This window comes from Chelonia mydas, chromosome 5 (assembly GCF_015237465.2).
Source record: "Chelonia mydas isolate rCheMyd1 chromosome 5, rCheMyd1.pri.v2, whole genome shotgun sequence".
Lineage (NCBI taxonomy): Eukaryota > Metazoa > Chordata > Testudines > Cheloniidae > Chelonia > Chelonia mydas.
Genome location: NC_051245.2, coordinates 117,072,018 through 117,093,916, shown reverse-complemented (window position 1 = coordinate 117,093,916; position 21,899 = coordinate 117,072,018). Strand labels below are relative to the sequence as shown.

The window sequence follows — 21,899 nt, the reverse complement described above, 5'->3', positions numbered from 1 at the left end:
GGAGCTTTTGATTTGATAAATCATGATGGTCTGGCCTTTGCGTAGGTTGAAATGTGTGTATGCGACTCCTCAGTGTGAGGCCAAAAACTCTTCTTAAAGACTGAGAGTTAAACTCTCTGCTTTCACTGTTTCGCATTCCCACAGACAAACTAAATAGAGCCAGGAGGAAGAAAGAATGTGGAAGGGCAAAGGAGAGGAAGGGAGAAGAAAGGAGCTGTAGAAGGGTGGAGAGAGAGAGAAAAAAAACACAAAAACAAAACCCAGAGGTCTAATCTCATGTACTTTTGCTTCCACCCTTGGGAGGTGCTCAGATACTATCCTGCTGAGCATGCAGTGCAAACAGAGGAAAAATCCGGGAGACGAAAATAGGCTTTTCCAGATAATAATCTCTCTCCCCACAGCTTCCCTCAGGGTTTGGCTTCCAGAAGTAGCCGTCCAAATCCCCAGAGCACTTCCCTATCATAGTGTGCTGCGAGAAACAGCTTAATTCATTACAGCTGCTCCAGTTGTGCTGCTTTGACACAAATCTTTGCATTTAAGGCATACAACTGTAGTCCTTCCCCTGCTCAGAGGAAGGGTGTGTGTGTGTGTGTGTGTGTGTGTGTGTGTGTGTGTGTGTGTGTGTGTGTGCGTGCGCGCGCATTAACCCTTTCCTGATCATTTTTGGGTCAGGGGTTTTAAGTGCTTTGGAAGGTCAGAAGAGAGACTATGTAAAAATGCTACCTTTGTCTAGTATCAATGGCATTTTATCAAAGGACACCTTCTTATTCAGCTGATAAGCCCCCGCAATGTCCATTTAGTCATATTTTCTGGTTTTAGGGACAAAAGTACGATTTTAGTGCTTTATTATTACAATACTATTGCCAATCCATACAGCTATGGGAAAGTGAGCTGGATTGTATTCCAACTCACGCATAATCAACAGAGCTACTATTAACTAAATCCCAAATATAGAATCTCTGTTACTCCTTGCTCCTTCCTATGGGAAGACTGCCATGCGAGTGGCATCTTTGTTTCCCAGTTTCTCATCGCCCTTAGACAGAAAGCAGGGGCTACTTTTTTGGTAATTGTTTCCGACTCCAAAAGGTCACTAGAAAGTGTCTCTCAGACATTATATGGATGTTTATTTCAGACATGTGGTGAGAGTACCAAATCGGAGGGCACGGGTCACTGTGCAAGGCTTTTATTTTTGTCAAGAAACAGGCTAATGCTTTAGTGGCACCGGGGTGCCAGATCAATCATGAAACAAGTTTTAGATATTATTCACCTTGCCTTTGAAAGGGAAACTCCTAAAATATTCATTCTGTGCTGCCAGGACATGGTCGTTGTCGGGTCTGGTGTGTGTTTTCTTTCCTCTGCCAAGTGTGTAATGCAGGGAGCCCTGAATGAGGTGTTCAGGTACTACAGAAAAGAAACTATTGTAGTAATGGAGGTGTGGAATGCAACAGACTAAGGGATACATGATCATCCATGATGTGTTTGATTTACTCTAGTAGCCCTACTTCCATTGGTCCTTTTGAACTTGTAAATATTTAGGGTGGACATCTATAGCACATCTGCAACCTAGGCCTGCATGAAGTACATTTACCTTACAGACGAGGAATGGGTAAAATCTGTTCAGACAAAATAAGAGGCCAAACCTTTTGCCCCAAACAAATCTTTCTTGAAGTTCAAAACCATTAGTGTAACTTTTCACCCTGTTTCCTAACGTTGTGTCTTCTTGGCACTTCTGATGTCTGGCCAGGAATGGAAGAAATGGTACTGAAATAGTGTGAGAGGTGATTCTTGTGGCACTTCCAGCCCTCCCAGAAGCAGCTAGTTTAAGAAATCTTGCACTTAAGTGTATTCTCACAAGATTTCCTGCTCAGTTTAAACTCCAGTGTGAATAAGCTTTGGATCTATCTAAACTGTATTCATTCTTTATTCTTAGTATCAGTGTGTGCAGGTACCACCTACAGTGTCTAGGACCTATGCACACACACTATGCCCTGAAAAGCTTACTCTCATAAGACAAGCACCACACTGTTGGAGAAGAGGGACACAGTCACAGAGCCTGATTCTCCCCTCTGAAGCCAATGGACACTCTGTTGCTACCCTGCCCCTGCAGGGGCTTGTGGGTACTTCTGTTGCTAGTCCTGAGGGGAGAAGACTGCCCTAGGTCACTGCCAATCTAAGTGGGTGTGAGGCTGATCCATGGGTGTCCTGTGTTAGGGCCTCCGATTGGCATGATCTGGCCCTGGAATTCAAAATAGTCTCACCTACTATTAGGGGGGCTTGTGTGCCTTAATTCCTTACGTATTTTTGAAAATCTTCCCCCTTCATTTCTTAGAATCAACTCCTTCCAATCAGATTGGCAAACCTTTTGATGAACAGGATGGTATTTAATTTTACAGTTCTAAGAGCTGTCCCTCTTTTTATTCTCAATTTTACAGGAAACAAGGAATAACTAATTTTATATTCCGTGCAGCTTTACTTACTATATCTGCATATGAAAAAAGCAGAAAGATACTTGTAGGTTGTTTAGAGGGGTTAAGTGCTGCATTTTCTGTAACAGGAGTGAATTGGATGGATGGATGATGGGCAGAATGGCTAGACTAGAATCTGAACCCACGTTACAATGGTGTAAACCTGGAATAACTCCACTAGCTCCTTTGGAATTACACCATCTTTACCTTTGTGTAGCGGAGTTCAAAATCTATTCAATGGTGTGAACAGAAGTCTAGATAGTCTCTTGATGGCAGACTAGCTGTCTGGACACCTTAATGTTCTCAAGGGTGTTTTTTTGCTTCTAATCTGCAACTGTGGTCATTTACTCCTATTTTATTAAATAGTTTACACATTTTTGATTCACTGTGCTGCAGTCCACTGTCTCACTTTACTTGTTTAAATGGCCTTTCCCCCACAGCAACTTGCTACAAAGGCAATGGCAGGTTCTACCAGGGTTCTGTCAATGTCACAACCTCAGGCATTCCTTGCCAGAAGTGGAGTGAACAGGTGAGCATCAGTTTACTCAGATCTACAGTCGGGGTTGGATTTATAGTCTAATGCTGGGATATCCAAAGGAGTCGAACAGAACTCAGTGGAAGTTGGGTCGCTGCTCTTGAAAATCCCCTGAAAATCCCAGCCTAAGTACACTATCTTGGGTGTACAAGTCCAGAGGGGAGTGGGGGCAAAGATGGCATCTGAGGAGCCAGCCGTGTGCTAGGCATCTCCCCTGTGTTAGAGCAACCTGAAAACTGGTTTAAATAGTGCCAAAGGCCAATGACCCCAAAGGGGTGTTATGGCAGCTGCAGATTAACTGGGTAGATCTTCCTCGGTCCCTCTGTCAGCATGAAGAAAGAGGATGGTGGCACAGAAGCCACAAAGCTAGCTGCACGTTGCTGAAAGATCTGCCTACACTGGGGCAATCATTCCCTGGCTGGCACCTCAGGCTTAGTGCAGGAATCCCCCAGAAGCACAACAGACACACGACACAGGAGCCATCTATTTAAGCGATTGTGTTTTCTTGTAATATGTACAAGTAACTGGAATAAAATCCCACCTATTGAAAATGATACCGAGATGGCCAGCAAATTACTCAGGCCCTATTTAGACCCTTAATTCTCATTGAAATCAACAGGAGCTAAGTGCCTAAATACCTTGGCGGATCAGGGTCTCAGAGACAGAAAGCCAGGGAAAGTGTGGTTAAAAGGTCAGGTATGTTAGCATTTCACCCTCACGGCCGCCCCCTCACAAGATGCGGATGTCATATGTTTCTTGGCAAGCTGTTGCAGACTTGCAGCCATCAGCTGTTTCTAAAAACATCAGGAAGAAGTGCACTCTAGAAACACTAACGCTAACTTATTCCTTCCCACCAGGTACCCCATTTGCACAGAAGGACCCCTCAGGTTTTCCCAGAGCTGTCAAATGCAGAGAATTCTTGCCGTAATCCAGGAGGGGAAAATGAACGTCCCTGGTGTTACACAAAGGACCATTCTGTAAACTGGGAATACTGCAGTGTGCCTCTCTGTGGAGAGGGTAAGGGACAGCAGCTAACTACTTCGCCCAGTAGCTGTTAGTTTTAGAACAGCATTAAACATTGATCCACAAAACCATGCAGGACTGTCATATCCTAATAGTCACCATGATAGTTCTGACAGTCGTGCCAGTGTCTTTGGAATTCAGTGGGAACAGGATTTGGCCTTAACGTTCAGAGTGCTTTACAAACTAGCACGTGCTCATAAAAAGAAAAGGGGAGATGAAGGTAGAAAAGAAGCTAAGTGACTTCTTGCCCAAGGCCCTGGGAAATCCAGGCCAGAGGCAGGATATGAATTTTAGAGTTTCTGCCTCCCCAGTTTGGTGCCCAGGCACACACTTTGCTTATCCACAGGACGTCAGGGGTTTTAAATGACCATTACAGAAATACTGCACTATTCAAACTATGCCTCAGCAAAGGCCCTTTTCACTACTTCCACTTCCACTAAGCAGAGAGCAGAAGCATTCTAAGGCTCTAGTGAGCCAAAGCTATGTCACGATCGCTGCACTTGAAAAGGAATGAAGGGGAACAGCCTGATTTAGCTTTCCTTTTAGTCTTGGCCATTACACGTACAAACCAACAGATTGCTAGCATAGCCCTGAAAGAGCTAAACCAATGATTTATATTTATATTCATGATGCTTTTTGAAAGAGATAATTAAACTAATTTAAGTTTAAAAAAGTTTAAATACATTTGTACCTATCAGATTTTTTTCAAATCACTTTTATTACTTTGATTCTTACCAAAGTTATTGGCATAAAAAGGGGTTTCTTCCTTTCAAACGACCTTCTCCTATATGATCCTGCTGTGGAAGTCAGACTGTGGAATTTGTAGACATCACAATAATTACCATGACAACTGGGTGATGTCAGAAGTATCCTTTAACAAAAAGTTCTGTAGAATTTAAGAGGGATGGAATCATTATTTTTGTTTTCATTGCAGTATCCATATCACCAGGAACAAAAAAACCAAGTGCAGAGACTCCCAATCTCCCTTCTTCTTTCTCCCCTACATACTCGATGACTGTCATCATTTCCATCATCTCCAGCTTTGCATTGATAGTGATTCTCATTATCATTGCTCTTGTTTGCTGCCGAAGGCGAAAACAATGGAAAAACAAAAAGAGGTAAGACCTAGAGATCTATAAATAAAGCCATGTCGGATTTGTTCCAGCAAATACAGCTTTGACATGGGGCTTGGAATGGACATTCCAGTACTCACTAAATTCAGATTTAAGGAGGGAACTTAAATGAATCACAGGGAGGTCAGGTTTCCCATTATATGGGCAGAAAAGATTAAATTGATTAAATTCATCTTGGCTGACAGCTTGTATTTTTCTTTCAATGTCTGTTTCAACTCTTAAGGCCGATAGGGCAATGGGAAATATTAGATTGGAAACTCTTTGGGACAGGGATGTCTCTTTATATGTCTGTTCGGTATTTAGCACCCTGGGGCTCCAATCCTAACTGGACCCTCTGGGCACTATTCATACATTAACAACAAATAATGCAGGCCAGAAATTCTCATGTTCCTCCATGAGACCTAGAAATCAGGACAAAATATTGGTGCTTGTCTAGTGCTTCAGCTTTCCCTCACATTTCCAGTTGAGGTTAGTAATGTTTCATTTTGAATTCTCATCACACTAAAGCAAGCTACTGGTGACTTATATACCGTACGACTAAGACTAAAAAAGTCACATGAACATCAGCAAAGTTCATAACTACATAGGACCTCATGTAACCTGAGGAATCATTTGACAAAGACATCTGGAAACGTGTGTGTGCAATTAAGCAGGTCAGTTGCTTTCATTCTGAATAGCAAACAATTGTTCTGGTTTCTCAGGCAATTAACAGATTTGAGAATGAGTTCAAGTTTCGCTTAGAATGTAAGGACATACTATGGTAGGCCATTACTAGACAATCTAGATGTAGGAAACTTTCCTTCTTGGGGAGATTAGATGTGAAGTATTCAGTAGGTATTTAGACATTGTTAAGAATTGAATGGTCAAAGGGAATTAAAAAGGAGCAACTCCAGCCCCACCCACTTCCAATAAAAACAAAAAAGGAGACTCTTAATGAAATTTCTTCTGTTCCCAAGCATTACACTACAAACTCTTAATGGTGAGACTTTAGTCAATATATAAGAAGTTATCTGGACATGAATGTGGTTGAAAATAATATTTGTGGGTTTTCTCCCTCCTCAAAACCCTCATGCCCTTAAAGCAAATTCCTTAGCCTCAACCCTACTGTTTATGGTTAACAGCCTGAACAGTTTGTGGAACAGGCCAGAAGATAATTTTTCCAGCCACTAGATTCCTTCAATTGTCAAAAAGTGAAAGGACGCTGGTTTTTGAAAAGTGTAACTTTGCAGAGTGCTCTGCTGAGGGGTGAGAATAATGTTTCCAGGGTATCATTCCTTTTTGCTGTAGGTTCTTGTGTTAGATCTCCTTTCTCTATATATTGTTGCCCCAGATTACTGACTGAGGCCCTGCAAACTCTTAATCACATGAGCAATCCTGGCTCACATGGATAGTTCTGTTGCAACTGCTCATGGAAGGACGACCACTGTACCCAATGGCCTGCTGGATTGGCCCCTGACCTGGCAGACCTACAAACTTAGCCTAGATCCCTAGAAATAACAGGCAAACTGGAAATGTCCCAGAAACAACAATACAATGTCATGAGACACACGCTAGTGCACAACTGGTAAGAAGGGGGGAGGTAGCAAAATGCCCAGGCAGACACATTGTACACTTGGAAGGCACATATCCCCGTGTTAAGGGGCACCACACTCACCCATCCAAGACACTTCCTACATGTAGTTCCACAAGGGCATACAGGGCTGAAAATGAGGACGTTGGCATGGTGGGAGCAAAGACGCAGAACATGTATTCAGGGCATGCTATGGCCTGGCAGCCATTTTCATAGATAATCACTACTCCAGCAGCAGGGCAGGTTGACTGTCTGTGCAAGGCTGGCAAGCCACTCTGTATGGTGTGAAGAGGCCCTGTGGATAGTCTTTCTGCACTTCCCCCTTTTCAGCCTTGCAGAGTCAAACCGCAAACGAATTGAACAAAATGTTCACTCTTGACATAGTACCCTACATGCTCTAACCCACTGATCGTTTCCTTATCTATCATTTCAGGGAGTCACAAGCACCAACGCTGACCACTCTTCCATCGGAGCTCCTACTGGACAGGCTTCATCCTAACCCCATGTATCAGCGCATACCCCTTCTCCTGAATCCTAAATTACTCAGCCTGGAATATCCAAGAAACAATATTGAATACGTGAGAGATATCGGAGAAGGAGCATTTGGAAGGGTCTTTCAAGCAAGGTAAGTGTCCTGCCAGCAAGTGCTCCTTAATACTGATACGTGGACGATATTAACGTCTGGCTAGAGTTCTGGTAGCAGGAAAATGTTTGTTCGTTTATTCCAACCGTCATGGAGAAATTAAATTGTTCTAACCAGAATGAAATGTGTGTGTGAATGTATGACAAAAATAATGATAAAAACTAGGCTAATTTACTCCTGTTGTTTCCCGCTTTCAATTGTTATTTGGTAAAACATGGTCACAAATGTCCATAGTCATCTTCTATATATTAGACAGAGTATCTCACTTATTCCTGTTAATCCAGCTGAATGTGGCAGCTAAGTTTATGATGCATTCAGGACATTAAGAATTTTGCTGGTTTTTCCTGTGACTAGTCCATTGTGAAATTTTCAAATTTTCCCAGGATTTCATGTTTGTTTAAGATGTTGGTACATGGTAGCCAGCAACAAAAAAACCCCAACATTTGCTGGTGGTTACCCCCCTACTGTATTTGCAGTTAGGCCCCGATCCTGCTGCAAAAATACCCTTACTTGCTTAGCGGGTCCTTATTCCTGAAATTGACAGTTTCTTATTTGCCAGGAGACCAGATCATAGACGGTCAGAGCAGGAGTCAGGCCTAGTGGTCAGAGTCCACATGCCCAAGACAGAGTCAGAATCAGGAATCAGAGCTGAGGGTCAGAACCAGAATCAGAGTCTGAATGCCATAGACAAGGATCTAGACAGAACTAGAGTCAGGAATCAGAGCCGAGGCTCTGAAATGGGTTACCAGGAATCAGGGAAAGCAGGAGCAGGGCTGGTTCTGAGGCAGGAACAAGGCTGGGACAGGATGGGAACAAGGCTGGGTGCAGGTAGGATCTGGACTGAAGCCATGGAAGAGTAGAGCAGGAGCAGGGCTTGGTGAGACACAAGCAGAGGGAGGCAGAGAGTCCCTGAGCATGTGCTTTGAGCAGCCAGCAAGCTACTGCTGCTGCTGGGTTTAAGAACTGGCCTGCTGGCTTCCTCAGCCAGTCAGGCAGGACGGTCCGTCAGGCATTATAGCTGGCTCATCAGGGTGTCAGGAACACTGTGCAGGTGCAGCTGCAGGGCCTTACTCCTGGCACTATTCTGAATTCAAGGAATTAAGAACCAATCCTGTTTCTGTTGACTTCCATGGGCGTAGAGGGCAGTCACTACTTTGCAGGTGAAAGACCATAAATCATGAGCAGTGAGGTAAAGGCTCATGTAAGTTACGAGTGAAGCAGGGAAGATAAAAGGATAGAAATAGTATCCCAGTGCTAGTTATCATGGATATTAATTACTCTGAATTGTTTTCCAGTATCGGTTTCTCTAAATGTTTTCAACAATTTACAGGCGGGAATTTCAAAAGAACTCCGAATTTGCTGCACCTCCATTGGCTGCAGTGGAGTTTGTGGTAACACCCCCATTGCCATCAGTGGGGTAAGATTAGGCCAGTGATGAGAAGTTTTGAAAGTCCTACGCCAGAATTGCTGAAAGGAAGTGGAAAGGCTGCAGTGTGTATTTATTTTGGCTCCCTTTCCTCTTTTCACGGTTCGTTTCAGTGATGTGCTTGTTACTTGGGACACCTCTGCAGGATGGAACATGACTGGTTAATGAGGTTATATGTGGAATTGTGTGAGAGAGAAACGAAACGAACAAACAACGTACATGCGCCTCAGCATGGACATGCACCCACAAACCTTACTTGTGGGACTAGTCTCATTGATTGCTAAGTCAAAGGACTCCTCTTGCAAGTTGCGGTTGCAAGAGCAGACATTTAAAAGTTAATAGTGTGGTAATACTCTGCCCTGGCATGGTCAGTTATACCATTGACAACTTTATTAGGAAATGAATTATGTAGTAGGTTAAATTTGTTAGAGCGAGGAAATACTTCTAATGGACGTGAGGCATTTTTTTGTCCCCCTGAAGGGATGTGGAGGAAGTGCACATTTATTTATACAGACAGTGTTAAAAATAACAGTTTAAAGGGCACACAGCAAAATCACAGATGCTTAGCTTATGATTGACGATTAGCTTTGTTGGCTAAACTAGATGAGTTGAGCTTGAAGCAACAAAGCACATGGGACCAGATTCATAACTGTGCGCCGGATGCCAAGTGCCACTTTGATGAGGCAAAGCAGCCCTATACCCAGTGTATCTGCCTAGCTAAACCAAGCATCTGGGACACACTGGTGAATATAGCCCATCATTTTATTTCATACTGGGTAAAATTCATATCTATGCAGACAGGCAACACAAGGACTATGCCCCACTTAAGACCACTTGAGCTCTATTTTGAGGGTATAGGCTATCCCTCTGCCCAGTGGTGAAGTTGACCCAAACAGAATGGCACCTATGCAAGGCAATTCAAACCCTACTTAAGCTGTGGGTTAAGTGAGCCTTAAATGGTATGTAGATCTTTACATAAGCCCTATTGACTTGGGTGAATTCTATCCACGTGAGTTTCCTCTGAATAATCCTCATCCCTCCAGATTCCCATATGTAATTTTCACTGCATTTTGCAATTCTTTTTAACAGAAAGTTTTTAAGCGATATTTAACAAGAACCAGAAAAGAGCGTGAGGTGTATGAACAGAAAATAGAAAGACCCTGTGCTTTGGGAATGACTTGGCTTGATGGAGAAGCTCCAGCCATCCTGATTTCTGAATGGGTTTCCTCCCTATTGTTGGCGTTACCCTCTCACCTGGCAGCTTCATCAAGAATGCCTCAGAAGCCGAGCATTTCCTGGGCAAAGGTTCGCAGTTGGCACTGCTGCGCAGAGTTGGTGGATAAAAAATAATGGTTCTGTTAGCTTCCAGTACTGCCAGATCCACACCTGGATGGAATGCTCAAGCTACCACATGAGAAATAAGCTTTTCCTGTTCTCAGAAAGGAAATTAAATTCACTGCCCTATGTATGTTAATGGATGCCTCAGAGTAAATTTAGTAAGCCTCTTATTTCTCCTTGTATAATATTTCATCCCTGTAAACATAATTCTACACACAGTGCCAATAATCTCTTTGCCAGTTGGCTTCCTTAAAATTCTGATTCACTGTTTACTTATTCTTGGGTGAAGCAGCATGTCAGGACAGGAAGTGACTGGCTGTTATTTACTGGCTCCCTCTGAAAGGCTGCCATTTGTATTAAGAACAGTCTCCTGCAGTGGGAATTGAGGATGTAACAAGTTACCGTCACATCTGTCTTAAGAACAAGATCAGTAGCCGGCTCCAGTCAGTCACTTAAGCAAAGCTAGGGCCAGCTCAAGACGTCCTAATAAAAGAGCATTATCTTATGCATTGCTGGTATTCCTTTTATAGCTCTCAAACCACATGATTCTACATCGATCAGCATGCAGCTGCCTTCTTCAGTTTGAGCTCGGCGGCCATGGCCCGGCATATCTAACAGATTGCCTAAAAAACTCTGGGATTAAGACCGTGGTCAACAACTGCACTTCTCAGACAGAAAAGCCCTTTCTACCATAAGGGCAGACATAGCTCCTGGGTCCGTCTGTGTGGGTAACTCTGTTTGCACTACTGGTCAGTCCTTTGTGCTGGTTGTCACCTATGAGCCAAATTCTGCAGCTAAGAACCATATCCTATCCTGTGCTGCTCCGATGCATAGTGGGCAGAAGGCATAGACAGCTTCCTCCACCCCAAACACCATCGTGCACTGGCAGCATAACATTTAATCCAAGCACTGGAGAGACGTGTACTAGCAAAAATATCAGTTGATGCAACCTGGTCCCAGGAGGAAATAATCTATTGGTTAGGAGACCCCCAATTTTCAGCCCTGGAAACTGAACTCCTGTTTAATATCAAAATGAGTTGTTTTCGAATACTGCCCTGGAAAGAGCACTCTGTGGATTAAAAGGGCTCCGTCTCTATACCTCTCTGCTAAAACTGTTAAAGACACCACTTCGTTCCAAATCACGGTGATTTTTGCAACATAGATACTTGTCTGCTAAGAACTTGCTCAGCGTGAAATTCACCCTTGTGCAAAACTCATGCACTGCTTAAATCCCACTTAATTTACGCTTTCAGGATTTAAGAGGTACCTAGGCTATTGCCAGCCTCTGCACAGGGGTGAATTTCTCACTCAAAAGAACACCATGTGAAACCTGTGTTGTCTCTTATTTCTGTTCCGTATAAACCCTTCTAGGCTTTTGATCAGGTGTAATGAACCCTTGATGCTAATCAGAAGAGGTGATCCCCCTTATCTTTCTTACACTCGCATTATCTATCAATAACTAGAGATCATACCCTCCTTTTCTCAAGCACTGAAACATATGCCACTGACTGGTACGTGAAAAGAGTATTGTCCCCAATAGCATAGTGGAAGTTCTGATACCCACCAGAAGGCACAAATGGCATTTAGCTTTAAAGAAGGCAGTTGTAGAGAAAAGAGAAGAAGTTTTATTGCTCCTACGTTCTAGATCTCAGACAAACTTTTCAGCTGTAATACTGGCTTGCCTTGGGAGATTTCTTTTTAGATGGGTGTTTCGCCATTCTCTGACATTTGACAATGATGTGACATTTACAGTAGCCAAGTGCATCTGTTGCAATGCCATCAGTCTGCAATAGGTGACAAGGAAACTGGAAGTTTGCTTCGGAAACTAGAACCTCTCATGGCTACTGAACAGTAAAATAACCTGACACTTAAGCAATGGTGGATCAGCGGGTCAGGTGTAGTAACAGAATTCACAAATGGATGCTACCTTTTATAGGCATTAGGTGGCTACATCCAGGAACATAATGCTGAGGGCATGGCTTCCATATCTCTCCATGGGTAGGAATTACCTCAAGTAATAAAACGTACACCATTCCCGTAAGTTTGACCAGTGTTTAAAGAGTGAAAAGTTACTGTGCTTTGGGAATTGACATCCCTAAGTCTTTGGCAAGCTCAGGACCCAGCATCTATAATTAAAAATGTTAAGGGAAGAGTGCCCCAAGGATAAGAAAAATATTCATGATTATTATTTATATCACAGTGGTGGCTAGAGGCCCCGACTCAGAAAAAGGCTTCAATGTAGCCTCGTGGATTGGGCACTGGACTGGGACTCAAGAGACGGGGGTCCCAGGTTCTGCCAGGCAAGATACATCACTGCCACGTGCCTCAGTTTCCCCTATCTGTGAAATGGGGTTAATGATACTGGCCTCCTTTGTAAAGTGCTTTGAGATCTGAAGATGAGAAGGGCTATGTAACAATATTACTATAGCTTTACTAAGCTGACAAGACAGCGATTTTCCTTAAGTGCCAAAGCAGGTCAGTGACTGAACTGGGAATGGAGCCCATCTACTAGGCCATGCAGCCTCCCAAGCAAACCTCAGTCTGGGGTGTATTCGCAGGAGTGTTGTAAGCAAGACACGAGAAGTAATTCTTCCGCTCTACGCTGCGCTGATTAGGCCTCAACTGGAGTATTGTGTCCAGTTCTGAGCGCCACATTTCAGGAAGGATGTGGACAAATTGGAGAAAGTCCAGAGAAGAGCAACAAAAATGATTAAACATCTAGAAAACATGACCTAAGAGGGAAGAGTGAAAAAAACTGGGTTTGTTTAGTCTGGAAAAGAGAAGACAGAGGGGGGACATAATAACAATTTTCAAGTACATAAAAAGTTGTTACAAGGAGGAGGGAGAAAAATTGTTCTTAACATCTGAGGATAGGACAAGAAGCAATGGGCTTAAATTGCAGCAAGGGCAGTTTAGGTGGGACATTAGGAAAAACTTCCTAACTGTCAGAGTGGTTAAGCACTGGAATAAATTGCCTAGGGAGGTTGTGGAATCTCCATCATTGGGGATTTTTAAGAGCAGGTTAGACAAACACCTGTCAGGGGTGGTCTAGATAATACTTAGTTCTGCCTTGAATGCAGGGGACTGGACTAGATGACCTCTCGAGGTCCCTTTCAGTTCTACGATTCTAAGCTGTAGAAATCTTCAATTTATAGCATGTTACAGCAGCTGCTGCCGGGCAGGCATGTAAGCAAGCAAAGCTCAGCAGATGCTAATGTCCTCTCAAAAATATTCAAAAGGTAGAGCTGGCAAAATATGCAGGACTGACTAAAGGGGGTTTAAAGTCCTCAGACACCCACACAACAGACACAACAAGGGCAGCAAGTGTGCTACCTTTCCCACACACTGACCATGTGTCTTACACACCTGCCAAGGAGGAGTCACCTCTAAAAGGTGAGGTGGGTTTGATTTTCATTCTCCTTCAGTCCTTGCCCTCTCCGGAGATTGCCCAGCAAGGCTGCAAAATAATTCCAGTTGCAGGTCACTGCTTTGAGAGTCCTCCCCCAATCCCTGCTTTTTTTGGTCTGTGGTTTCTAACAGGAAATGGGATTAACACTGTGTGTGTGTGCGCGCGCAATACCTCTAGTCCTATTTAGAAATTCTCTCTCTTTCTCCTAGGGCTCCTGGATTGCTTCCTTCTGAGCCATTCACAATGGTGGCAGTGAAAATGCTAAAGGAAGAAGCTTCGGCAGACATGCAGGCTGATTTCCAGAGGGAGGCAGCTCTCATGGCGGAATTTGATAACCCAAATATCGTCAAACTGTTAGGTACAAAAACAAAATGCTAAGCTCTTGGGGTATGATCTTTCCAGCAATCCATTTGTCGTCATTTTGGGTCTAAATTTTCAAAAATGTAACACACCTAAGATTGCATACACAGGATTTGCAGTTATGTGAAAATTGCAAATTAAGGAATAGGCAACTGAAATTTGCTTTTGGTAAGGCCCTAGTTGTTGGGGGAAGAGGGGGGCGGGGAGGGGGGGTTTGTACATGCCACTGCATGTTTTTTGCATTCTCTATTGGCACATGTTTGAATATTTAGCGCTAATGCCATTTTCGTTACGTGGAGGCAGACTAGTTTTCATATATGGCCATGTAAATAAGATCCAAATCCTGCAATGGGGTTCCTGCACCGGGGTTCCTGCACCACTTACGTCAGTCTCTCTATCTCTTTGCTAAGACTCTTAACACAGACACCAGTTAGTTCCAAATTATGGTGATTTTTGCAATAAGAACTGGACTGAAACCAGAGTCAATTCACTCAGAGTGAAACTCAGGGAGACTACAGGTCAGTACATACACGTTTTCCTAGCCTGCAGTTGAAAGATGTGGGTGAAAATCTTATTGCTTACACCTCCACTTGGCTGTACGTACAAATGAACTGGCTAGAGATGCAGTAACTCAGAATTGCTATTCATTTTGCGGGCGCAAAACCGTGGGTGCAAATTTTGAGCACACAGATTGTCTCTGTTACTCAGATGGCTCCCATCACTGTATAGCCTGAATACCTCATTGAGTATTTAAAAATAGAAACAACAAGAATAGTCTCTCTCTCCTCCTTCCCCTTTGCAGACTGTCTGAAAATAGCTTGATAAAAGTTTATTGGGCTTCTTAGAGGGCACGACCTCCATGGTGGGCTAATGGTGCCCCCCCCCCCGTGTCATTCTTCCATCAAGAAATCTGACCACAAGAATTTTGGCCCTGCAAACGTCATCTTTCAGCAGTAGTAGAGGTCATTAACCAATGCCATCAGATGGTTCTTCTGTAAACTCCCTGGAGGTAGATTTGGCCTTTGTCATATCAATAGGAACATTATCAGGGAATTCTGTAGGCAATCTGGTTTCATGAAAGCTGACCTGGCGTATGTACTTCAGCCACAGAAAAGAGGAACAGGAAGTGCCCTAAACTAGAATCAACTTTTTGTTTATTGTTAACACATTGGATAAATTTGGAAAGGCCAAAGATACAGGAATTATCTGGTTTTATATTGCAAGGGTGTGAGGAAATGAACACTATTTGACCTATAAACCTTTCACATTGCTTGTTCTTGCTAGAACCAGATGTTATCACATTGGGAAATGTCTGTTCTTTCTCCGAGAGACAAGTGTTAGGTCATTGGCAAGAATTTCATATTTCACAATAACCCATATCATTGACTGTGCTAAATGGCAGTTATAAGAAAGCAAAGTGTGTATGATTTGAATGTCGGTTGCACTGGTTTTCAGTGGCTGGCAAGCAGTGGAATACTGGTAATGTTCGTGTCTTTTTGGCCAGCTCTAAAATTGGTTTAATATTGTTATTTATTTGGTAAAACTGAATAATTTGGAAATCTATTAATTGAATAATTCCTTCATTCATTGGATGTTGGGGGGGAAAACAAACAACAATATACACAGAATAAAGACTCTGGAGCCAGATCTTCAAAAGTGCCCAGCATCCAGTAGTTCCAATTGAGAATAATAGCTGTTTAGGAAACCCGGCCCTCCTTAAATAATTCCTTTGAATTTGAAAGTGAATATTTGCTGATCATTTCTTGCATCTGACACCTAGCTCGTCTCATCATCACATTGCTTTTTTCTTTAAGATACAAAAGATATACGATCAAAATGTACAGGGTACTTGTCTCCATTTCATTCAGCTGGTTATGAATTTCTTTGAAAGAATCGTTATAACTCCCAAGGGAAAAAACACAAAATTAAGATTAAATGGTTCACAGATATTTGTCTTAACATGGGGGACTTGCTTTTATTCCAGGATAGACATCATAAGATATTTGGTGAAACGGTAGAAGTTTGTTAGGTGTACCTGAGTTGAGCAAAAATAGAGTCGTTTATAAAGAAATGTCAAGGAAAAATTAGAATTTTCACAAGGCACACAGAAGCTTGGTTTATGAGAGTTCCACTATATTGGTTGTAAGTTCTTAGGGGGAAGGACTGTCTGTTTTGCCTTTGTACTGTACCTATAGCACGATGGGGTCCATGGCAAAACTCCTTGTTAACATGAATGTGACCAAGATTTGGTTCGTAGTCAAATGAAGGCATCCACATTTTTTTATTTTGGGGAATCAGAGTAAATCAGCCAAGAACACTACATTTTTTCCCTCCCCTTAGAGTTCAACATTAGAAGATTAATAAAGGCACAAAGAAAGTCAGGGGGATTTGAGGGCCTAATTTATATCTGTGCTTTTTAAAAATCTTCCTTATACAAAAAAAAAAAAAAAGAAAGAAAAAAAACCGGACAAGATTGACTTGGTGTATTTTCTCGCTTTCAGGGGTGTGCGCTGTTGGGAAACCCATGTGCCTGCTGTTCGAATACATGGCTTACGGGGATCTCAATGAGTACCTGCGCACCCGCTCACCGCACAACCTCTGCGGCCTGAGCCACAGTAACCTTGATGCCAGGATCAGGCTCTCCAAACCCAATCCCCTTGCTCTGTGCTGCACAGATCAGCTCGGCATTGCCAAGCAGGTGGCAGCGGGCATGGCGTACCTCTCCGAGCGCAAGTTTGTGCATCGGGATTTGGCCACCAGGAATTGTTTGGTGGGCGAGAATAGAGTGGTAAAAATTGCCGACTTTGGCCTCTCGAGGAATATCTATTCAGCAGACTATTACAAAGCCAATGAGAACGATGCCATTCCCATTCGCTGGATGCCCCCCGAATCCATATTCTACAACCGCTACACCACCGAGTCCGACGTGTGGGCCTACGGCGTGGTCCTGTGGGAGATTTTCTCCTATGGCATGCAACCCTATTATGGGATGGCTCACGAGGAGGTGATTTACTATGTAAGAGATGGCAACGTCCTTTCTTGCCCCGACGACTGCCCTTTGGAGCTCTACAACCTGATGCGCCTTTGCTGGAGCAAACTGCCTTCTGACCGGCCCAGTTTTGCCAGCATCCATCGCATCCTGGAGCGTATTTACGAGAGGGCAGTGGCTGCTATCTATGTCTGAGGCGTGTACTGCAGCATGACATTTCACCCCCATCCTATGCCCAGTGCAGCTGGCCCACTCCTCAGCCACAACACCCAAGCTGAACTCAAGGGGAGTTTTCTGAGTGAGGGCTGCAGGGTCAGGCCCAGTATGTTTAATCTGCTAAACCAAAAAGGTAAAGGGGAGAGACTGTATGTGCCGGATGGGACGTTTGGGAGTGGTGGCTACATTAGAGGAGGATAGTTTTGCTGAGAGCAGAAGCATCTTGCTCATCAATCAAGGGGCAAGTTCTCATTTTGTCTTTATAAACAGGATTTAGCTTCTGAACTAGTGAACTAATTTGCAGTTGAGTCAAGGCCTAGACTCCCTCGAAAACCAGTGAGTCCAGTCCTTATTACTACAAATTAGTTCAATAGTTACCGTTTAGGATTTCTAAGGAACAAACAAAACACTCCCCTCAAAGCAAAACTTTCTGTTCACCTTAATTTCCCTGCCTTCCCATTCTCTCCTTATTATCCCATTTTCACGTGTTTAGCTTTTCCCCCTTTTCCTCTTCCCTTTCTGCTTTCAAATCTCCTTTTTTTAAAATCCTTGTTTCCTTTAAAATTTTTTGTACATATTCACTTCCTTTAAAAAAAAAATTATCCCATTCTTTTCCCTTTAATTTCCTTCTTCTTTCACACTCTGAGATAATATTTGCCGCACAAGATCAGACCATTAGCCTGTCACATCCTGCCCCGAGCAATGGCCAATACATGGTTGCTACAGAGGACGGTAAACTCCCTTAATGGGCACTGAGAGCTGCCACTGAAGTCAATGGGAGTTTGCCTGAGTAAAGCCGAACATAAAAAGTGAGGGCCAGATGGGGCCTGCTGCTCCATAGGTGTGTGGGGCTGTGTGAGGCAGGGTGAGGAAGGGTATAAATCTCTGCCCCTGCACAGCACAACATCACTGCAGTTCCTGGAGCACAGGGATTGCTCCCCGCGCTGTACCTCCCAGATAAGAAACCCCTCAAGAGGTAGGGTCCCTCCCCTTCCCCTATGCACTGGCGTGGGAGCAGGCCAGATACACAGGAGAGAGTAGGCTGCCTCCCCTGAAGGGATCCTGCAATGGGAGCACTTCTCCTGCATGCTGGGTTGCTTTGGGAGGAGTGCTGCATCTCCAAGGTGAAATTTCTCTTTGTGCTCCAGGTAGGGCAAAATGGGTCTGTGTAGCCTCCAACTAAGGACTGGGCATCACAGGCTCAATTGAGCCCTCAATAAAGACTTTAGTATTTGGCCCTTGAAAATTTTGCCTAACATAAAATGTATCCAATGATGAACACTTGAAGTGAGGAACAAAATGAACACTTTAGCAGGCTGGGCTATCTCAGCAAAGGAGAGAGTTTAAAATGAACTTCCAAATTGCCCTTGGCAGACCATATGATGAAACAACTTGGATGATAGCTCAAACAGAACAATAGTTAGACTCGGGAGTGGAGGATGGAAATTTTCTATTCGCTCTTTGTCCCAGTGGGCCCTGGTAAGACCTTATGAAATACTCTTGTTTATCTGAGAATTCACAAAGAAATCGAACACTTTTTTTAAAGCCCTGCTTCATTAGTTTCACACCATGTCCATTTTGTTATGTGCACAAGTAACACTGAAATATTATTCTGATGAGTTACAGTCTTTGTCAATGCATACTGGATGGTTGTATAATTTGTGTTAGAATGAGTTTATAACTCAAAGGTTGAGTCACGCTTTTATACACCTCAATAGGAGTTCTACATGCAGAAAGGGCAGGATTAGGTTCTAAACCTGTTCCCAGTCAGATATTTCCTAGTTTTAGACTCCGATTGAAAATTGTACTTATACACTAGAGGTGCTCACCATACGTTTTTAAATGCCTTGGATCAAAAGTGATGGTGTTCAAATCTAATCTCCAAGAACAAGGGGTTGTTGAGGGGGCGGGGGGGGGGGGGGGGATTTTCACAAGCACTCAGTTTTTTGCCTGATTTTGCTCCTGTTGATGTCAATGGTGCAATTCTCATTGATCACAGTGACAGCAGTTAGGCAAATACTAACCACGTGTGAAAAAAAAAAAAAAAAATCACAGCCCAGATTCACAGGCCTTGTGCACAGTGGTGAATTTCACCCTTAGTAGAAGCACCTATAGAGCAAGAGGGTCATCCTGTGGAGGGACAAATTCAATTTTAAATTATGGTACAAGGGCTGGGGTGTATGTTTAGGCCTAAATACACCCCTCAATCCACAACACAGCTCCCACTGACTTCTTAGATTGCACCAAGAGTAAAATGTGGCAATGTAGTAACTAAACTCTTACTTGTCATTCATTACTGCTTCAGAGCCTTCTTGTCACATCCAGCATCGCTCTGTAAGAAAATACCCTCTCCTTTAGCAATGCCATGGTTTCCTCTTGCTGTCTCATCCCCATCTGTTTTCTCTCCTTCTTCCTTCTCTGCCGGAGATCCCAGTTCCCATATGTAAACTTCACTCCCAACCCTTTTCACATTCCTTGTGCTAAAGTTTTCAGCGAGGAAATAGTGCTGATATGCAGAGTCATTGGGAGACTACAGATGAATTGGGGCGCAAGGCAGCTGTTGTTTCAGGCTGTCTGCACACTCAGGAAGACAACACTGCATCAGTTATTTGTGGGTCAGATCTGGCCTGCAGACATCTCTGACCTGGGCTAGGGCTACACTAGAGAGTTTACAGCAGCGCCATTATAAGCTCTCTAATGTAACCGCCCTCAGCTAATGGGAGGGCTCTCTCCCATCAGCTGAGCTACTCTACCGCCCCGAGTGGCGGTAGCCGGGTTGGTGGGAGAAGCTCTCCCACAGACATAAGCGCCGCTGTGGACAGCGCTTAGTCAGTGTAACTTATGTCGCTCATGGGGGTGGCTTTTTCACACCCCTGAGCGACAAGTTATAGCACAGTAAGTACTAGCATAGACATAGCCCTAGAGTTCCTTCTCTGGTAAAGCTGCTCAGGATCCCTGCAGGTGGTGTTTTTTGTGAGGAAAATTTAATATTTTCTGAACCAGTTTTTAATCTCTTGGATCCCAGAGAAGAGAGAGGAAAGTTATCCAGCTTAGAATCTGGAATCTCATAGTTATATCTAATATGTAATCAGAAAGTGATACATGGTTCATCCCAGCAAAATGGAAGCTTTAGAGTAGTCATTAATGGGCCAACGTGACTTCTGTGTTTAGTCAAGCTGTTCGCTTTCATCTAGGAGTCACCACAGAAGTCAGGTCTCAAAAGTGGGATTTATTAGTTGGAAAATAACTAGAAATAAAGCCAGCAATAAGGAAAGCAATGCAATGTGCTAGGTTTTTATAAACTGCACTTTCAACTCTGCTTCATGCTGTAGTCACATATTTTCTTACATAACCATCACTCAAAACATTTTGGATACAGCCACAAGAACATGGCTTAGTGTTTATAAACCACTGCTGCTTATTTCACCCAACCCAGGAGCTCACCATTACCAGAAACAGTGAAAAGAAATAAGCTGCTTCCTCTGGCCACAGTAGGGAGCTGCAGTCCCTGCTAGGGGATGATGTGATAAGAGTGCGAGGGCACATGTAAATTGTATACCAATGCGGCAGTGTATACGCCCAGAAGTCTCTCAGCCACCCTGTTGACCGAGAACTGCTTACATAGCTTGGGACACTGATATAATCTCAAGAACCAATGCTCCAGTAGAAGAATGATCTCTGCTACTTACATGGTCTTCATTACCATAGTATTTGAGGCTAGGGAAATGCTATTATCCCATTTTACAGTAGAGTAACCGAGGCACAGACTCCACAAAGAGACTAAGTGACTTGCTCCAAGTTACACAGGATGTCTGCTGCAGAGCAGGGACTAGTGCTGAGGTCTGCCGAGTCCCAGGCTGGCACCCCGCCCGCTGGACCATCCTTCCCGCTCTAAACAGGAAGGACAGTCTTGTGGTGAAGGCACTGGCCAGGGACTCGGGTAATCTAATTTCAGTCCCTGGCTCTGTTATATACTTCCTGCGTGACAGTCAGTATCCTCTCTAAGTAAATACTTCTGTGAAACAAGCACCTCTTTCTATCCCAGGTGCAACTCCTCCCTAAAGGTCTCAAGAGCGGATTTAGATTGACAGAGCGGCTGAACTCGAAACAAATAAATACATGTAAAGCTTGAGAGATTGAACCTGCATTTCTCTCTATGATTCCAGTGCTGGGTTCAGCTAATCACCCCTCCTCCTTTCCCCTCACCTGGCATAAGAAGTCCTCAAACCCTGACGGCTGTTTCCGTGCTGCTTAATGATATTTCCAGCCCACCCAGTTAAAAGCTCATAATGTCACATGCTATAATCTTTCCTCACCCCGCAACTGAGAAAGCGCCTTCTCACTGGAATAATACCCCTTTTTGTTGCACTTTCCTGACCAAGTCCTTCGCTCAGTGACACCGTTTCAGCCCCATTAAGGTCAATAGGGAGGTACCGGTGCGAACCAGAGAGAATTTGGTTGTCCTTGTCCAGCATTCCAGCCTTTGCAATATAAGAGTGAGCCTGAAATCTATGGTAGTTAGCAATTGTTCTTTTAAATGCAACAAAGAATGTTTCCACCCTTTTTGCATGGGGAAAGAAAAGAAGAGATCTTTTCCTAGCAAAACTTCCCACAATCTGGGTAGAACTCACCCTTGTGTAGAGGACCACCAGCACATAGGCCATTTAAATGATTCCCTATTTTGGGGATGTAAGTGGTGCATAGACGTAGCATTGCTGCAGTGCACATGGGTGAATTTTATCCTGAGGATTCCTGGCTGTTGTATATTTTTCAGCTTGCTGTACAGAAATTG

General features: G+C 43.6%; 1 protein-coding gene across 1 annotated transcript in view; it reads left to right on the top strand.

Annotated features, from left to right (window-relative positions):
- The window catches only part of MUSK (muscle associated receptor tyrosine kinase), an 89,674-nt gene extending 68,016 nt beyond the window's left edge, over positions 1–21,658 (top strand). The window contains exons 12-17 of the mRNA XM_037902969.2: positions 2,906–2,994; positions 3,858–4,017; positions 4,958–5,141; positions 7,160–7,351; positions 13,752–13,900; positions 16,404–21,658. Coding sequence (XP_037758897.1) covers positions 2,906–2,994; positions 3,858–4,017; positions 4,958–5,141; positions 7,160–7,351; positions 13,752–13,900; positions 16,404–17,086 — 1,457 coding nt within the window. The 3' untranslated portion in view covers positions 17,087–21,658. The remainder of the gene's footprint in view (positions 1–2,905; positions 2,995–3,857; positions 4,018–4,957; positions 5,142–7,159; positions 7,352–13,751; positions 13,901–16,403) is intronic.
- Positions 21,659–21,899: the final 241 nt, after the last annotated feature.